Source organism: Panulirus ornatus, chromosome 11 (assembly GCF_036320965.1).
Source record: "Panulirus ornatus isolate Po-2019 chromosome 11, ASM3632096v1, whole genome shotgun sequence".
Taxonomy (NCBI): domain Eukaryota; kingdom Metazoa; phylum Arthropoda; class Malacostraca; order Decapoda; family Palinuridae; genus Panulirus; species Panulirus ornatus.
In genome coordinates, this window is record NC_092234.1 from 52,845,259 (window position 1) to 52,863,948 (window position 18,690).

The window sequence follows — 18,690 nt, forward strand, 5'->3', positions numbered from 1 at the left end:
CAGAGGAGAAGGGGGGGATCATGGGTTGCAGATCTACTGGACCTCAACGAGAGAGAGAGAGAGAGAGAGAGAGACAGAGAGAGAAAGAGAGAGAGAGAGAGAGAGAGAGAGAGAGAGAGAGAGAGAGAGAGAGAGAGAGAGAGAGAGAGAGAGAGAGAGAGAGAGAGACAGTGCTGTGTGAATGAATAGATATCTGGGCTACCTGAGAACCCTTGAGACCACCACTCCTCTCTCTCTCTCTCTCTCTCTCTCTCTCTCTCTCTCTCTCTCTCTCTCTCTCTCTCTCTCTCTCTCTCTCTCTCTCTCTCAGCAGGCTACGGACGCTATGGGATTTCTACAGAATGATATTCGAGGGAGACGTTATCATACGCGATGGCTTGAGACCATGTGTGTGTGTGTGTGTGTGTGTGTGTGTGTGTGTGTGTGTGTGTAAATGAGAGGGTTCGTTCGAATCGTCTGTTCTTCACACCAACCGGAGGGGACGCGAAAGACAATGAGACGTAACAAATACACCAAAAAAGGAAGAAGTCATCTCCAGTGCTGGCAAGCTACGTCACTGGGACACAGGAACTGACTGGCGTCCCTCAGGGACTCCTTCTTGGGACCGCTGCTGTTCATGGCCATTTACCACCCAACCTAAATACACGGAAGCAAAACCATCCTGGAGTATATATATATATATATATATATATATATATATATATATATATATTCCCTGGGGATAGGGGAGAAAGAATACTTCCCACGTATTCCCTGCGTGTCGTAGAAGGCGACTAAAAGAGAAGGGAGCGGGGGGGCTGGAAGTCCTCCCCTCTCGATTTTTTTTTTTAATTTTCCAAAAGAAGGAACAGAGAAGGGGGCCAGGTGAGGATATTCTCTCAAAGGCCCAGTCCTCTGTGCGTAACGCTACCTCGCTAACGCGGGAAATGGCGAATAGTATAAAAAAAAATATATATATATATATATATATATATATATATATATATATATATATATAGCCACACGGAAATATTACACTTGCACGAAGTTAACTACGACTTACTGGGTAAAAAAAAAAGAAAAATAATCACTCTATCTCTAATGATAACATAGGATGAACTGCAGTGAGACCTATGAGGGCCTATAAATTTTTCCCACCTTTTTTTTTTCTTTTCTTTTTTTTCTAACGGGGAAATAAACGCGGGTTGGGAGAGCTGGAGCGGAGGTCATCATTGTCCTTTGGCTTTCATAATGATGGTTCGTATCTCATTATATTGGCATCGACCCAGCAGGTGCCTCACACACACACACACAGGGACAATGGCCCTCCACCTGGCTTGCTGGCCACTCGCTGTCATTGATCTGGGGAGAGAGAGAGAGAGAGAGAGAGAGAGAGAGAGAGAGAGAGAGAGAGAGAGAGAGAGAGAGAGAGAGAGGTAAAGACATCATGGGATCTATAGCAGTCATGTCCAAGGCTAACGCCCTTAATCCCACCACCAGCACGACAGAACGACCCTTGTGCACGAAGGTACGACCCTTGTGCACGACGGTACGACCCTTGTGCACGAAGGTGCGACCCTTGTGCACGAAGGTGCGACCTTTGTGCACGAAGGTGTGACCCTTGTACACGAAGGTGCGATCCTTGTGCACGAAGGTGCGACCTTTGTGCACGAAGGTGTGACCCTTGTACACGAAGGTGCGATCCTTGTGCACGAAGGTGCGACCCTTGTGCACGAAAGTAAGACCCTTGTGCACGAAGGTACGACCCTTGTGCACGAAGGTAAGACCCTTGTGCACGGTGGTACGACCCTTGTGCATGAAGGTGCGACCCTTGTGCACGACGGTACGACCCTTGTGCACGAAGGTACGATCCTTGTGCACGAAGGTGCGACCCTTGTGCACGAAAGTACGACCCTTGTGCACGAAGGTGCGACCTTTGTGTACGAAGGTAAGACCCTTGTGCACGAAGGTACGACCCGTGTACACGAGGGTACGACCCTTGTGCACGAAGGTACGACCCGTGTACACGAAGGTACGACCCTTGTGCACGAAGGTGCGACCCTTGTGTACGAAGGTTCGACCCTTGTGCACGAAGGTGCGACCCTTGTGCACGGCGGTACGACCCTTGTGTACGAAGGTTCGACCCTTGTGCACGAAGGTACGACCCTTGTGCACGAATATGCGACCCTTGTGCACGGCGGTACGACTCGTGCACGAAGGTGCGACCCTTGTGCACGACGGTACGACCCTTGTGCACGAGGGTGCGACCCTAGTCCACGAACGTACGACCCTTGTGCACGGCGGTACGACCCTTGTGCACGAACGTACGACCCAAGAGCACAAAAAAGATGCGACCCATGATGAACCTGGTGGTCGTACCGTGTTCTGTTATGGAGAACATCACAGCATTCCCCCACCCAAGCTGTTCTGTTATGGAGAACATCACAGCATTCCCCCCCAGGCTGTTCTGTTATGGAGAACATCACAGCATCCCCCCACCCGAGCTGTTCTGTTATGGAGAACATCACAGCATCCCCTCCCCCGCCCAGGCTGTTCTGTTATGGAGAACATCACAGCATTCCCCCACCCGAGCTGTTCTGTTATGGAGAACATCACAGCATTCCCCTACCCGAGCTGTTCTGTTATGGAGAACATTACAGCATTCCCCTACCCGAGCTGTTCTGTTATGGAGAACATCACAGCATTCCCCACCCGAGCTGTTCTGTTATGGAGAACATCACAGCATTCCCCTACCCGAGCTGTTCTGTTCTCGCGAACATCACAACGGCACCAGTGAACATGAAATTATGCTCAAGAAATGAAAAAAAAAAGAAGAAATACTACATCAATGAACTTGATAGTATGTTCTCGAGAACACCATCGATGAACTTTCTTACTCTGTCCTTTAAAGAACATTACTACAATAGCGGGTGTCGAACCCCACACCTCCGCGTTCCAATCGGGTCTACACACGTGTGTTGGGTCACACCACAGCACACCCAGCCCTCCCTCGATACAGCGAGAGATGAAACTTCAACTGGACTGTCAGCTAAGGCAAGACCTTCTTCCCCATGACTTGCATAGCGAATAATACTGATTAATATTACTCTTATCAATAATCACCCACTATCTCCATAATACTGATTAACATTTACATTAATCTCTCACGACCCCCCAACCGATACAAGTATGTAATACTAAGTTATTCTGAGTAACACTGATTAATTATACTGATTAATTGTTTGTATATATTCTTACTATGACAAAAAATACATATCATCCTCTATACGTAATCTATTGACCCCAAACAATGCTCAAAATATATATATTAGGTTATTTTGAGAAACAGTTGATTAATATTACTCTATAAGTTTTCATAATACGTAATATCTGGCTTTCCCGAGGTATAATGTTGGCCCATGATGGTTATATAATTCTAAGTGCTAAACATGGCTATTGAAAGACAGGCATTAAAATAAGCAGAAGGAAGATACGAGCGAGAAGCGACAGTCAAATGACAGTGAGAGAGAGAGAGAGAGAGAGAGAGAGAGAGAGAGAGAGATCTGTGACTTGTTTCACCGTATGGTGAGAACTCTGGCCAAATCAACGATCAGTAACCAATACTTTTCAAAGGAGAGAGAGAGAGAGAGAGAGAGAGAGAGAGAGAGAGAGAGAGAGAGAGAGAGAGAGTACTTACGACATAACTCTGCCCAAGGGCACGACCAGCGCGTACTGCTCACCGCAGGACACCTCGCTCTGGATGTACGGACGACTGTGTGTGTGTATGTGTGTGTGTGTGTGTGTGTGTGTGTGTGTGTGTGTTAGGTTTCGTCAAGCGTTATGTGTATTGAGGGATTGTGTATGTTTGTGGAGTGATAGCCAGCAGGCCACGTGAGGGTTGAACTCCATAGGAGTAGAGTTTGACAGCCACTGAAGTGCTGGTTCATTTCATATATATATATATATATATATATATATATATATATATATATATATATATATATATATATATATATATATATATATATGTAGGGAGAACGTTCTAGACTCACAAGACCCCCCATCACTTAAACTTTCTTTACATATTGACGAGATTTTGCCACCAGGCGTGACCCAGGGCGTAGACCTCACCGCAGGAGAATCTAGAGTTAAGAACACTTAAGTTTATACGAGATAAGGAGGAAGAAAAGACGGCAACTTGGGCCAGGGAGGGCACCTCGACAGCAACTGTGGAAGTGGATCACCACACCGCCGCTACTTCCCCTTCGGGGGGGAGGGAATAGCACTTCCCGTGTGTGTGTGTGTGTGTGTGTGTGTGTGTGTGTGTGTGTGTGTGTGTGTGTGTGTGTATGTGTGTGTGTGTTAAGGGGAGTAAGTTTTACACTCGTGTTGTCCCGTCTCTTAACCTTGTATGTATGTACCATGTTTTTACTCTCTTTATGTCTATCAACACACACACACACACTCACACACACACACACACACACACACACACACACACACACACCTAAGCCACACACCCATTTCTTGAAGAACCACAAGGATGAAGAGCTGGATTGGCTGTGGACTGTCTACCACGCCCAAGATTCGAACCCGGGCGGGCCCGTGCATCAATCAAGGTCAGCGGCGATGCTAATCATTACACCGTGTGTGTGTGTGTGTGTGTGTGTGTGACCTTTATATTATCAGAACTCTGCATGAATATTACGTCCACTGAGCTTATCAGGTACGAGAAAAAAAACATAATTCCACTGGCAGTGAGAGAAGAAATAAACATACCCAACGCCACACCTACACTCTGCTAACCGCCAATGAATAAACACCATAATTATCGAGTCTCGTTACGAGAGGTTGGTGCGGGGGCGATGAATGGGGGAGGCGTGACTGGCGGGGAGTTGTTGACGCTGTGGTGGACAACGAAACTGATCGTCCAGGGGGTGGGGTCTTCACGGACCACCGCTGGTTATAACGGGGTTGGCCTGAAGGGCAGGCGTGTGTGCGTGTGTGTACGTATGTTTGTATGTATGTCCACCTATTGACACACACACACACACACACAGGGTGGCGTTCATGCTTTTGGATGTATGTCTACCTATCGACGCACACACACACAGGGTGGCGTTCATGCTTAGACTGAAAGCTCGCATATGTTCAGTTTCTTTTTAAAGTCTTTACGATACTCATGAACTGATCACTACTAGTTACGGGAAACATATCTTACATTTTCATAATTTACTAAACTATTCTATCTATGTGTAAAGACAGGTTTAATCAAAGGCTAAACAGCTCATTATGAGCGAAAAAGGCTTCTTGTTTTGTTAAAGTTTGAGGGAATTTGTACGACTTAACGAAAGGTTTTGGCTTTTTTGGGCAAAGCCAACGAAATTCAGAAATCAGCAGTTGATCTTTTACCCCAGAATTATCCATCTTAAATCCCATGAAAAAATTCTTTTTTATATAAATTGAAAAAGTGACAGAATTACCCAAAGATCCAACACCACTAAAACGCTACCATAACCTGACTTTTACAGAATGTGTAATCAAACATGCAAGTTGGTTCTGATCAAAACACAATATTACAAACTAAAACCTAACCCAGCTTTACTTTATTAACCTATTGTTTTCTGGCCTTAAAAGGCCATAAACAATGAAAAAGCGTGTACGATCTCAGGAGTTTAGAAAACTCTAACCAAAATAACCTACTAAGCAACCATCTAGCCACCACAGGCAGAGAGGAGCCATATTAGCAGCGGGATGTGTGCATATCGCATTAGAATAACTAGCAAAGTTTAAAGATGGCGTTCAAAATTTTTTGAATGGTGATTATAAAATGAGCTTGACGGCCTAGATACTGACGGTCAATAACCCTAATGCCAAAATAACCGACCAAGTCTTCAAAAAAATATAACACTACACACTGTTTTATGTATATATTTGTAGAAAACAGATCAAAGATGATAGTAGTCATCGCAAATTTCGGTATACTTCGCTGTGGAAACGAAACAATTACTATCTATAAACCATGGCAGTCTGTGGGGTCTGGTTGTGGATAAGGAGCTGTGGTTTCGGTGCGTTACACATGACAGATAGAGACTCAGTGTGAACGAATGTGGCCTTTCTTCGTCTGTTCCTGTCGCTAACTTGCTAACGGAGAAAATGAACAAGTACGATATATATATATATATATATATATATATATATATATATATATATATATATATATATATATCTTCTCTTTTAAACTATTCGCCATTTCCCGCGCCAGCGAGGTAGCGTTAAGAACAGAGGACCGGGCCCCTGAGGGAAGATCCTCACCTGGCCCCCTTCTCTGTTCCTTCTTTTGAAAAATTAAAAAAAAAAAGAGAGGGAAGGATTTCCAGCCCACCGCTCCCTCCCCTTTTAGTCGACTTCTACGACACGCAGGGAATACGTGGGAAGTATTCTTTCTCCCCTATCCCCAGGGATATATATATATATATATATATATTTGTAGACCCCATACACACGCTGAAAAAGTCAACACGGAAGATCCAAGCTTTCGACGGTATTTCAAGCTAATTTCACGGTTCCTTAAAATTGGCTTCAAATACAGACGGAAGCTTGGAGCGTCTGTTTATTTTTTTGTTTCCAAGCGAATTTTTCTCATTAATATATATATATATATATATATATATATATATATATATATATATATATATATATATATATATATTGTTTGTGGGTACACAGGATCGGATCCCAAACCTCTTGTTGCGCAGTTCAACAATTTTTACTCAAAAATCCAAAAAAAATTTCCTCTACCAGCCAAGCGGATCACCGCACCAGATGGTGGGCCCAACTCGGGTAATTTCCACGGAAGGGGACGCTCTCGCCCAAATACCAAGACGAATATTCAATGTATCCCAATGTTGGATGGGAAAAAAAAGACGGAACTCTTCAGTTAAGATACTGAAAGAAAAAAAAGGAAAAGTGTGAAACGAAAATGTGCCATGGCTTACCCTCATCTTCTGCGTGGAGACAGCAGGCGTGGAGGAGGAGGAGGAGGAGGAGGAGGAGGTTGAGGTAATAATATTCAGATTTTTTTCCTTAACTTGGTTTTCCTTTTTTTTCCCCCGCTGCTTTGTAGACGTTGCTTCTTCCCCCTTAAATCCAAGATATCCTACTGAGAATGTTGTACTCCCACTTAAATTCCGACTGAATGTTGATGTATCGTTTCTTCTACATTCCTCATAAGATTGGATGAGTCAAACTCAATTGCGATTACAAGTGTAGCTTCGTCCTCTTTGAAAGACATGCGCTTAAGGAGAGCTAAACAAAGTCACATTTAAATTCAGTAACATTTTCGCAAGGTTTGAAATCTTAAATAGGAAAATGGGCATAATTTTTTTTTTTTTTTTTGAGATCACTCTATTCAGTCATTCACTAATAGGTCATTCATTACTGGGTCTTTCATTCTACCGAGGTGTTTCTGTGGTATAAACATTTTCTGATGTCATTCACTGACATCCTCGCGTCTTTCGAAAACTGAATCACATGAATCAAACATTCATTCAGGGAGGTAGGTAGTCTTAGGCGATCAGTGACGTCTTGCAAGTTGTTTGAAGCAGTTTCTCATCCTTTTGTATGTGTAATACTTTTAAAGTAAATAATAGTGTGCGCAAACTTAGTGTGCATAAATTACACTTCACTTCCATATTTTTATCACCCAAAAAAAAAATCTCTTCACTTATCTCAAGTTCTGACATCTGCTTATCTATGGTGTTAAGTTCACTTTCATGCATGGGTTCTATTTTCTAAAAACAGTTTACAGATATATTTGAGTTTTAATGAACTGTTTTGAAAGTGACCTTAACCTTACTCTCTCTCATGTCTATAAATACTGCCGAAAAGAGCAAGTATCGAACCACCACTTTCAAATGTTGACTAGCATTTCAGTGAACTTCGACACTTACGTCAGCTGACCTTACTTCCTCACCTTGTTCTCTTACCTAGATAAATACTGCATTATTTCGTTTTCCATTAACAAAACGTGACGTGAGGAAAATTGGGCGGTTTTTTCGCCATGACCGAGAGAACAACATATCTTTCAGTTTTCACTTACAAATCTGCTACACTAGTTTTAACCCGTTTATCACGACTGTCACTTAGTTTCTCATAAATCTATGTCAAATATATGAACCATGGCTTCCTTCGGTCATCGATACAGAGGTTCAAACAACTCTAAAATTTCACTTTAAAACCGTCAGGACTGGTCTCTAGATTCTCACTTGACGAAGCTGTCCGAATTGGCATCTCTACAAGTGTGTACCACTGTTATGTGATTGTCCAACGATGCTGGGCGATTCTGTCTTTCTACGAGCAGTTTTCCCAACGAGATCACCATCCTAGGTATAGTATTTCTTAGCATTAGTCTCCTCCTGTGGAGATCAACGATCCTAGGAACTCTCGAGATCAACGATCCTAGGGAACTGTCGAGATTAACGATCCTAGGTACTGTCGAGATCAACGATCCTAGGTACTGTCGAGATCAACGATCCTAGGTACTGTCGAGATCAACGATCCTAGGAACTATCGAGATCAACGATCCTAGGTACTGTCGAGATCAACGATCCTAGGTACTGTCGAGATCAACGATCCTAGGAACTATCGAGATCAACGATCCTAGGTACTGTCGAGATCAACGATCCTAGGTACTGTCGAGATCAACGATCCTAGGTACTGTCGAGATCAACGATCCTAGGAACCGTCGAGATCAACGATCCTAGGTACTGTCGAGATCAATGATCCTAGGTACTGTCGAGATCAACGATCCTAGGTACTGTCGAGATCAACGATCCTAGGAACTATCGAGATCAACGATCCTAGGTACTGTCGAGATCAACGATCCTAGGAACTGTCGAGATCAACGATCCTAGGAACTGTCGAGATCAACGATCCTAGGTACTGTCGAGATCAACGATCCTAGGAACTGTCGAGATCAACGATTCTTCGAAGGTAGGGTTCCTCTACGACCTGTCGTCGTATCGTTGTTTCTTCTTTTACAATTCGAGTCTTCCTTGGCAGAGTTGGCAACTTCGATTTCTAACTTAAGTCCCGAGTCATTGTACTCTTAAGAGGCGACGTCCAGTATAAAGGTAATCCATTGACAATAATTCAAAAGATTATTCGTCTTAGTCCTCGTTTGTAGAGTAACTTTCTGTTAGCAGCACAATATGTAAATTATTTCAAACTTTGTACTTAAGTCAATCTGCCACCCGTTTCATCATCTGTTGCTGCAGACGAGCAATAGTTTTTTCTTTTTCTTTCTTTTTTACAAGTGAAACGACTCGCCAGGGTTGGCAGCCACTAATTCGCTGGCAAAATGTCACAAAGCACTGCCTGTTGGCGAGTGAGGACCAGGCCCGGGTTGGTGCCGTACACCCACCCTCTCGCCACCGCCGCCTGCGGGACACTAACTCTGCCCAGCAAGTGGTTCCTCTTTTTATCACCTTGGTTGAGGGTGGTGAGGCCGCCCACCTGCCCTGACCCCGCCCCCTTTCATCATCGTCACTTCCGGCATCCATGTTTCTTTACTCAAGAATCATAAGGAGCCTTCTACATCTTTTCGATATTGATACATACGTTGTTATTTGGATCAAATAGTTTGGCATATGTTTTCTGTTTCTGAAATAAGTGGATGGCGGCAAATCATAGCTGGAAAGAGACCGATTTTACCCCAAGATGGGGAGATTTTACATTTTACATTTACATTGTAAATTCCATGAATTAGTAAACGTCGTTCCGAAACAATCATCACTTATCGTTCATCGGGAACGCCCTCAAAATGGATCGTTTGTAATTGATAATGACTCGACTTTTGAAATATCGTTTGCAGTTTCCCCGAGTGAAAAAAAAAAAAGAAAAAGAAAATCGGCGCCTTGTTTTACTTCCCCAGCCACCAAAAGACAGAAAAACCTTTCTTAATTTAAATCTATAATAGTCAGACTTCGTTCGTTCAAATCTGAAACCTATTCAGTTCGGAAACCGCAAAGAAAGAGGAACGTATTATTAAGTGCGTGTTTCCAATTCAGTATCTGCCAAAAGTTGAGATGTATCAATAACATGATGATAAACTCACTTTCTGGAACTGAGTGAAGGTTATAGTGTGATTGTGATGTGACAGTTGTGAGTTCAAAGTTAGTTGAGAGAGCCACTAGGCTTAGCAACTGACTGTTAGGGTTAGGAAGTCCGGCAGCGCCAACCGAAAAATATTTTAACTCCTTCAGATGGTATGGATTACTCATAAGATCACATTCACTCACAACATGCATATGATCCATCCCAGTTGGAAGAAGAGCCTTAGTAGTATTAAGTTAAAGTATATGTGGTTTTCTGAAGGACCCCAGTCGCTCAGCTGGGTCGATTTCATTACGGACAAGTACTAATTGGTCGCCTCTAAATACTGATTATTGGATTTTAAGCAATACAATAGAGCTTAGTTGAGAGGCCAGCCAGGCTTAGGCCTTACTAGGTACAAAGAAACTTCTCTCTCTTATATATATATATATATATATATATATATATATATATATATATATATATATATATATATATATGTGTGTGTGTGTGTGTGTGTGTGTGTGTGTGTGTGTGTGTGTGTGTGTGTGTGTGTGTGTGTGTGTTCTTTCTTTTTTTTCTTTTTTTTCCCAAAAAGAAGAAACAGAGAAGGGGGCCAGGTGAGGATATTCCCTCTAAGGCTCAGTCCTCTGTTCTTAACGCTACCTCGCTAACGCGGGAAATGGCGAATAGTATGAAAAAAAGAAATATATATATATATATATATATATATATATATATATATATATATATATATATATATATATATGTATATATACATATATATTTATATATATATATCTTTTTTTTTCTTTCATACTATTCGCCATTTCCCGTGTTAGCGAGGTAGCGTTAAGAACAGAGGACTGGGCTGCGCAGTGAATCAGTATTTCAGTCGTTGTCAAGTGTCATTCCTTTGGCCCAGGTAGCTGTCATTCCTCCCTGCCTCATCCACACGTGAGAGCTGCTGCTGCCACACAAACATACACAATCTCTCCACCTCACACATAACACCTGACTACACGTCACTCATACCACTCGATCTTCGTGACTCTATATATTCTTGCGATGAGCACTACGCGCGAGCTCTGCCTCTAGATGAAATTTTCATAGAAAGCGCTCGTTAGAAAGTTAATACCTTTTGAACACTGTGAAAGATGATAGGATAACATGGGTGTTCTCCAGTTTTGTAGGAGAATATACCATTATGTGAATTATGTATATCCTTCAGCTACTTCTTTGAATTTGCTTTCGGTAAGTAGAAAGAAAAATGTAAGCAGGACTCCTCAGATGTTTGTAGACCTGACTGGTAAAGGAAGAAAGGTTATACGAAGAAGGAAAGACACAAAGGAAGGAGGAGAATTCCCTAGCTCCACTGATCGACGAAAGAAGGAGGTAACATAACGGTCTATCCTCGTGTGGCTGGTCCTTACACAGAAACTATGGGAAACAGCAGTTACACGCGTGCCATGGGTCCACCAGGCCTTGATGGCGAGGGACGTATGCAGGTTCAGCTCACGAAGGCAGGGAACAAAATCCTACCTGCAGAACAGGGAGTGGGCGAAAGCACAGAGGAAGATAAAACAGGTTGATTGCAGAGAGGTGATGCCAGGAGATTGAATGACATGGTAGACTTTTGATTCCGCTCTGAATTATGTGAGCAGCACCTCAAACTAGGGCAAGTAAAACCACTTGTAGGTATGGAATAGACACTCACATGAAAATATATTGACGGCACCTGTGTAATGGCAATCCTAGCTATAGGGTTGATCATGTAGGGTGTCCAGCATAGAATAAAGGATAAGGTTATGCGCAACATGTCTTGTGTCATTACAGGGTTGAACTACGGTGTTTTGAAAGTGAAGAGAGAGAGAGAGAGAAAACGAGTGACATTTAGAAAGAGATTTGAGTTGCGTCTTAGCAATGTGTTTAACCACATCAATCCCTCTCTATTTCTAAATGCTGCATAGCTCCGAATTACGAGAATTGATGTGTCAAGTGCGAAAGGAAAACGAACATTAGAATGAGGAGGGAAAGTGAACGGAAGTGTGTCAGATGGATTCATTAGCGTAAGAGTGAACAGGTTAGAAGCTGGCGAGAAAGATCATTCATGGCAAGAAGAAACAAGAGAGTACACACGACAGACCAGAACCCAGAGGAACGCCACCTTCGATAGCTTTAAAAGACGAGGTCACTCATCAACATCATCTGGATCGGCCATGGAGGTAACCTTGCATTAAGGGAAACAGATAAAAGAACAGGGGGAAAAAACAAGGAAGGAAGTTCAGAAAGTAAACAGATAAAAGAAGAGGGGAAAAAACAAGGAAGGAAGTTCAGAAAGTAAACAGATAAAAGGGGAGGGAAAAAACAAGGAAGAAAGTTCAGAAAGTAAACAGATAAAAGAAGAGGAGAAAAAACAAGGAAGGAAGTTCTGAAAGTATCGACTAATGCTACATCCTCTCAAATGCTTTGGGGATGTCGAGGACCACGAGAAAAGTTGGATCAAAACCCCTGAGAGAGGAGGACCGGAGGTGAGTCACATCAGAGAAGTCACCAGAGGACCTTGCGCTTCTGTTATCTCTGGGATCATAAAGAAGGGTATGGGGTTGTAATCTCTTGAGAAAATAAGAGTTTAGAGAGTTTTCTTTCTTTTAAAGACTCCAGAGATAACAGAAATGAGAACAATGGGCCGACATTTGGAAGGGATAGAACAGTCTCCTTCCATAGGGTTGGGGGTACACTAAGACTTGCTTCCAGGAAGGAAACGTCTTGACTTTTAGCCAGAGACAAAATAGACGAGCAAGAACCGGAGCTGACTGGTTTGGGACATGCTTCTCTAGGACTCCAGGACGTATGTCATCTGGGCCATATACTTTGCCTTCCCACAGTGTTTACATTCTCCCTATTGCTAGTAATTCCCTCTCATCCCCATTTCTTGGATTTCTACATTTCATAAAAACTCCCTGTGAATGTAAAAATCCTACTTCGTTTACCAGAAGAGAATGGAAGTTGATTCCCCATCGATGTTTCCTGTCATGGTGGGTGTTAATGGGGTTAGGCAGGTTGGCTGGGGGGTCACTGGATGCTGGAACACACAGTTTTTCACCCAGATTAAATCCTTTTAGTTCCGGGACGGAACGTGTACAGAACACACAAACACACACATACACACACACACACACACACACACAGAAGCTGTCGTTTTGACTCTACATCCTCAGTTCAAGAGAGAGAGGGAGAGAGAGAGAGAGAGAGAGAGAGAGAGAGAGAGAGAGAGAGAGAGAGAGAGAGAGAGAGAGAGAGAGAGAGCGGACACTAATGGAAAGAATATATTCACAAGACAGTTGACATGTCTGAGGATCTCGTAAACACTCCTGTGCCGTCAGGGTATGGATAATATTGCCGTGAATAACAAAGTGAACGAAAGAAGTAAGAGAGAGAGAGTTGAGGATCCGACAAGGTCACCGGGGAGCCACGTCATTACTAACGGTAATACCACACATAAGCAGCCGAGGGTAGGCACAGATCCTCACATATTGGGACGCCATCTTGCCACCAAGGTAAACAAACGCAGCATTCGAGTCGGACAGAAGGATATATATTTACCCGACCATCCTCCCTCCTGTATTTTGCTCTATAGCTGCCGGAAGGATAATATATATATATATATATATATATATATATATATATATATATATATATATATATATATATATATATATATATTCGTGAGTGAATCAGTCCTTATGAGAAACGATAGAATAGTTACGTTTTGATAATCATAAGGTCACAATAACTGTAGTCAAGGTAATCAATGTAGTTATGATAATCAATAGTAGTCATTGTGCGCATCGTTTCATTATCAGACTCTCTCTCTCTCTCTCTCTCTCTCTCTCTCTCTCTCTCTCTCTCTCTCTCTCTCTCTCTCTCTCTCTCTCTCAGAGAACCTGAACTGTATAGGCTAGAAAGAAGAAGAAAAAAGATACATGATAACCTACGCGTGTCAACAGAATAAACGTTGTAAAGGAAAAAAATGTATTGAACCCTCAGAGGTTCTCAGCAAGGACTATACCGAGTTATTAAACCTTCAAGAAGAATACCCAGGGAACGTACGGAGAATAAATCAGATGATATTTTTTTTGACAGTCCAGCCTGGAACGTAGAACTGACTGTTCAATATACTACGAGGAAAGGTGAGGAAGGTACAACTACGACCACAGTCAAAAGAAGACATGATATGTGGTTGACTCCAGTATGCCACACCGTTCCAATTCACTCTATCCCTTGCCGCGCATGCCTTCCACCCTCCTGCATGTTCAGGCCCTGATCACTCAAAATCTTTTTCACTCCTTCCTTATCATCCTTATTATAATTATAGATGTCATTGTTATTATCATTATCAATATCATTGTTATTATTATTGCTCACACTTTCTATATCTTCCCTCACAGTATCCATACCTTCCCTCACAGTGCCCATACCTCTCTCAAAGTACCCATACCTTCCCTCACAGTATCCATACCTTCCCTCACAGTGCCCATACCTCTCTCAAAGTACCCATACCTTCCCTCACAGTACCCATACCTTCCCTCACAGTACCCATACCTCTCTCAAAGTCTCCTTGCAATGAGGGTTCAGGGCCGCGTGACGTCACAAGTCGGCCTGCGCCGCCGGGTTCGTTTTTTGGAGTTCAGAGAGACTTGGTGTATATAGGCTCACGATACAGCCTCACCGTAAGTAACTTTTCAAACGCGGTCTAACTGCAAATAGCTGGCGTAGTCCGGCAACACCAGCTTTCAGTGATATGGGAAAAGAATGTCGTACGCGCGTGTGTATGTCACTCTGCCACCCACAGGAGGTTTTTACGTCGTGTTGCGCCCATGTCATCCTGCGCTGAACATTCTGCACTGAACGCGCATTGCACTTTTGCGGGTTCTCAGCTGAATGAAATCAATCTCGTTCGTCATAGATGAACACTGATGCTTTGAATGAATCGTACTGCCTTCTGTCAGCTCTCTTTTACTGTAGAGACTCAAAAATATATTGTTACACTGATGAGCTGTACACTAACGATCGTACTAACGACATGATTTGCGCTGCTGAGTACAGCTAACCAGGAGCCTCAAGACCCAGGCTTTGGTACAGTGACCAAGACGCTGTATCATTATGGTCAGTACAGCTGCTGTAATGCCCCCGGCCTGATACTTCTGTAGGGGTGAAGGCTGGTGATGGTACATCTAAGGTGATACAGGATTTACTGTATGAACTGTATCCATGATAAGACGTCTTCTAATTACAGCGTAACAGTGCTGTAGCCTGGGAGCGTTACAGCCGACGACGAAGAGCTACATACCCTCCCTCCCTTGTGGAGATACAGCTAACAAATTCATGATTGTAGTCTTCTAACGGTAACAGCCTGTAATATAGTGAGGGAACAGCTCTAAAAAAAAAGAAAGAAGCATTGTACTTCACTGACACAATCTTGCTCATGGGGAAAGACGCATTTTCAGCTTACGCTACAGCTACAGTCAACGGAATACGCACTGGTGTTGGGTACAGCTGCCACGGTGGATGTACACCCTTACCACCAGTACATCGAACGAAGAGAGTACTGTACTCTAGGTTAGGTACAGCTATAATAGCTTGATGACTGTTTCCTGGGGATGGTACAGCTGTAATGGTTGTACTGTGTCTTATTGAGTGTGAAACTCTTTAACAGTAACTTACGTTATAATGACATGACGTACATCTAACAAGCATTGGTTATAACGTGACTATCACTAATTATAAGGTGATTTGGAGACCGTATATCTAACAAGCAGTAACCGTTTAATGGATGCGGTATGGCTAATAAGGAAATAATCTGTTGACGGTACACCTAACAAGGTATAATCATAATCCCATTAACCTCGAAAGTACTCGGGTAAAAAAGTTGCAAAGACTCGCTATTTTTCTGGAGATGATACGAACAATAGCTTTTCTTTTCACCATGGAAGACTCGACGACAATGGGGGGGTACCGTACCTCAACCCCCTCTACGGTACAGGTACGAAGGCACCGTCCCCTAAGATAAATGAGTCAGCCCTGGCAATGAACCCCCTCCCCCCTCACATTGACTGCTGACCACGAAGATTCTGGATAAGGCACGTCCGCTTCGCCTCGTCACTAAGAAAGATGTGTTCACCTGAATTTTCTGGTTTTTATCTCGGGGTGACGTATGTTTGCTGATAACAACAATAGGCAACAGGCAGGCAGTGGCTGTCAAAGAAAAAAAAAATCATCCATTTTCTTTTTACCTTTGTTGTTTTCAAGTACATTTTCTATGACATATGTTTTCGAAGAATGATGATTTTGCTTACATAATTCGTTCTTTTTTGCATGATATGCGTCTTGTGGTCTAGAGTGAAAAATCTTAATAACCCCCTGGGAATTGTCGTGTCCCTAAACTTAACACGACAGGTCTAAGGGCGGCTGGGTAGAAAGCGTTTTGGGAATCGATCATCATCCTTCGTCTACCTCCTGCAGGTAGGGAGGAGGGAGGGCCACCACCAGCAGGCAGGCAGGTCCTACATTTTACCGTCAGAACTAATTTCCCATCGTTGCCCGCCGCTCCTCCTCCCGGATTCCTCTTTGCTCATGCTGATCCCAGTTTCTCTCTCTCGAGGTGAGAGACTATTCCAAATGCACATAGGAGTAGTTCCCTCCGAGCTGCTGCTTCAATTGCCGTTTTATCCGTAAAATTTCAGCGTTCGCGCGTGAGCTGGAAACATAGATGGTTATGGCGTGAGAGAGAGAGAGAGAGAGAGAGAGAGAGAGAGAGAGAGAGAGAGACAGAGAGACAGAGAGAGAGAGAGAGAGAGAGAAGTGTATAGAAAGGTTGGAAATATACAAACGGATTTCAGGTGCAGAACCTACAGCTACATGCAACATGTTTAACACATCTGACTCTCATCATCGGCAGCAACAACAACAGTATCACTGTAGTTTCGTAGTTTCTTACAAAGATAACTGTACTCGTAGAGATCAGAAAATGTAGGTAGGAACCATGTCATATTTGAATACGTATAAAATCAAAATAGAAAATTACATAGTCATTCACGTGATCCAAATAGTGGCAAGAAATAGAATGGATCATATGACCAAAAGGAAAACATTATAGTAGCCTAATTATCTCTGATGAAAATAACCAAATGTATATCAAAGCGTATGAGCAAAATTGCAAGTATCGTAGATGTCGATGCACACGACTACATCAGAAAATGATAAAGTAATACATATGTTCAAAAAAATAGTAATATTGTAAGATCAGGGAAAGTTATATTATCATTGGAGCCAATATCTCAGTTTGTTTGTGATTGTACTTGCCACTGTTGATAGTTATCCTGTGAAACTTAAGAACACTCGATCAAAGAAGGTAGGGTTTAGAAGATGAAGGAAAACGTTGGGTAAAAATGGGCTAGGCTTACGTAAATCTTCTATTCAACTTAGATTAAATTTTTAGTGTTTATATATATATATATATATATATATATATATATATATATATATATATATATATATATATATATATATATATATATATATATATGGAAAGTTCTGTGGGGCCTGGATGTGGAAAGGGAGCTGTGGTTTCGGGCATTATTGCATGACAGCTAGAGACTGAGTGTGAACAAATGGGGCCTTTGTTGTCTTTTCCTAGCGCTACCTCGCACACATGAAGGGGGAGAGGGATTTTATTCCATGTGTGGCGAGGTGGCGATGGGAATGAATAAAGGCAGACAGTGTGAATTGTGTGCATGTGTATATATGTATGTGTCTGTGTGTGTATATATATGTGTACACTGAGATGTATGGGTATGTATATTTGCGTGTGTGGACGTGTATGTATACACATATGTATGGGGGTGGGTTGGGCCATTTCTTTCGTCTGTTTCCTTGCGCTACCTCGCAAACGCGGGAGACAGCGACAAAGCAAATAATAATAATAATAAATATATTGAAACCTACATCAACCAACTTTAACCTAGTTTTGATGTCCTTAGTTAAATACTTTAGAACCAACCGACCCTAACTTGGTTCTTGTGTCTTACGATACATGTTCTGAAATTTATATATGTACCGCACCACCCAAACCTCACCTCCATCAGGTTTAACAAATGTAGGTTTAACATCCTAACGAACGGATACCTGATAAAGAGAGAGAGAGAGAGAGAGAGAGAGAGAGAGAGAGAGAGAGAGAGAGAGAGAGAGAGAGAGAGAGAGAATGTGGGTGGGTTTGGGATCCCCATGTACCAAACCTACTGGCCACGCCACCGAGCAGCTGGGGGTGAGGAGAGAGTCTCTCTCTCTCTCTCTCTCTCTCTCTCTCTCTCTCTCTCTCTCTCTCTCTCTCTCTCTCTCTCTCTCTTCCCCCCCACCCGCTCATTACATCTTCCTCGCCCTAAAATCGGTCCATCTTTTCCAATTAAGATGTCAATTTACCTCAAAGGGTTAAGTGCTAAAAAAGAAACCTCCCATCCCCCTCGCGTGAAGTGACGTCACCACCACAACAGATTAATTTGGCCACGCCTGACATAATGTGGGCAAGCGAACTGGCGCCCACACACACTAACGTAC

At 42.8% G+C, this 18,690-nt stretch overlaps 1 protein-coding gene across 1 annotated transcript in view; it reads right to left on the reverse strand.

Annotated features, from left to right (window-relative positions):
* Positions 1-8,573, reverse strand: part of LOC139751151 (uncharacterized) — a 233,101-nt gene extending 224,528 nt beyond the window's left edge. The window contains exon 1 of the mRNA XM_071666250.1: positions 6,978-8,573. Coding sequence (XP_071522351.1) covers positions 6,978-6,983 — 6 coding nt within the window. The 5' untranslated portion in view covers positions 6,984-8,573. The remainder of the gene's footprint in view (positions 1-6,977) is intronic.
* Between the last annotated feature and the right edge of the window lie 10,117 nt (positions 8,574-18,690).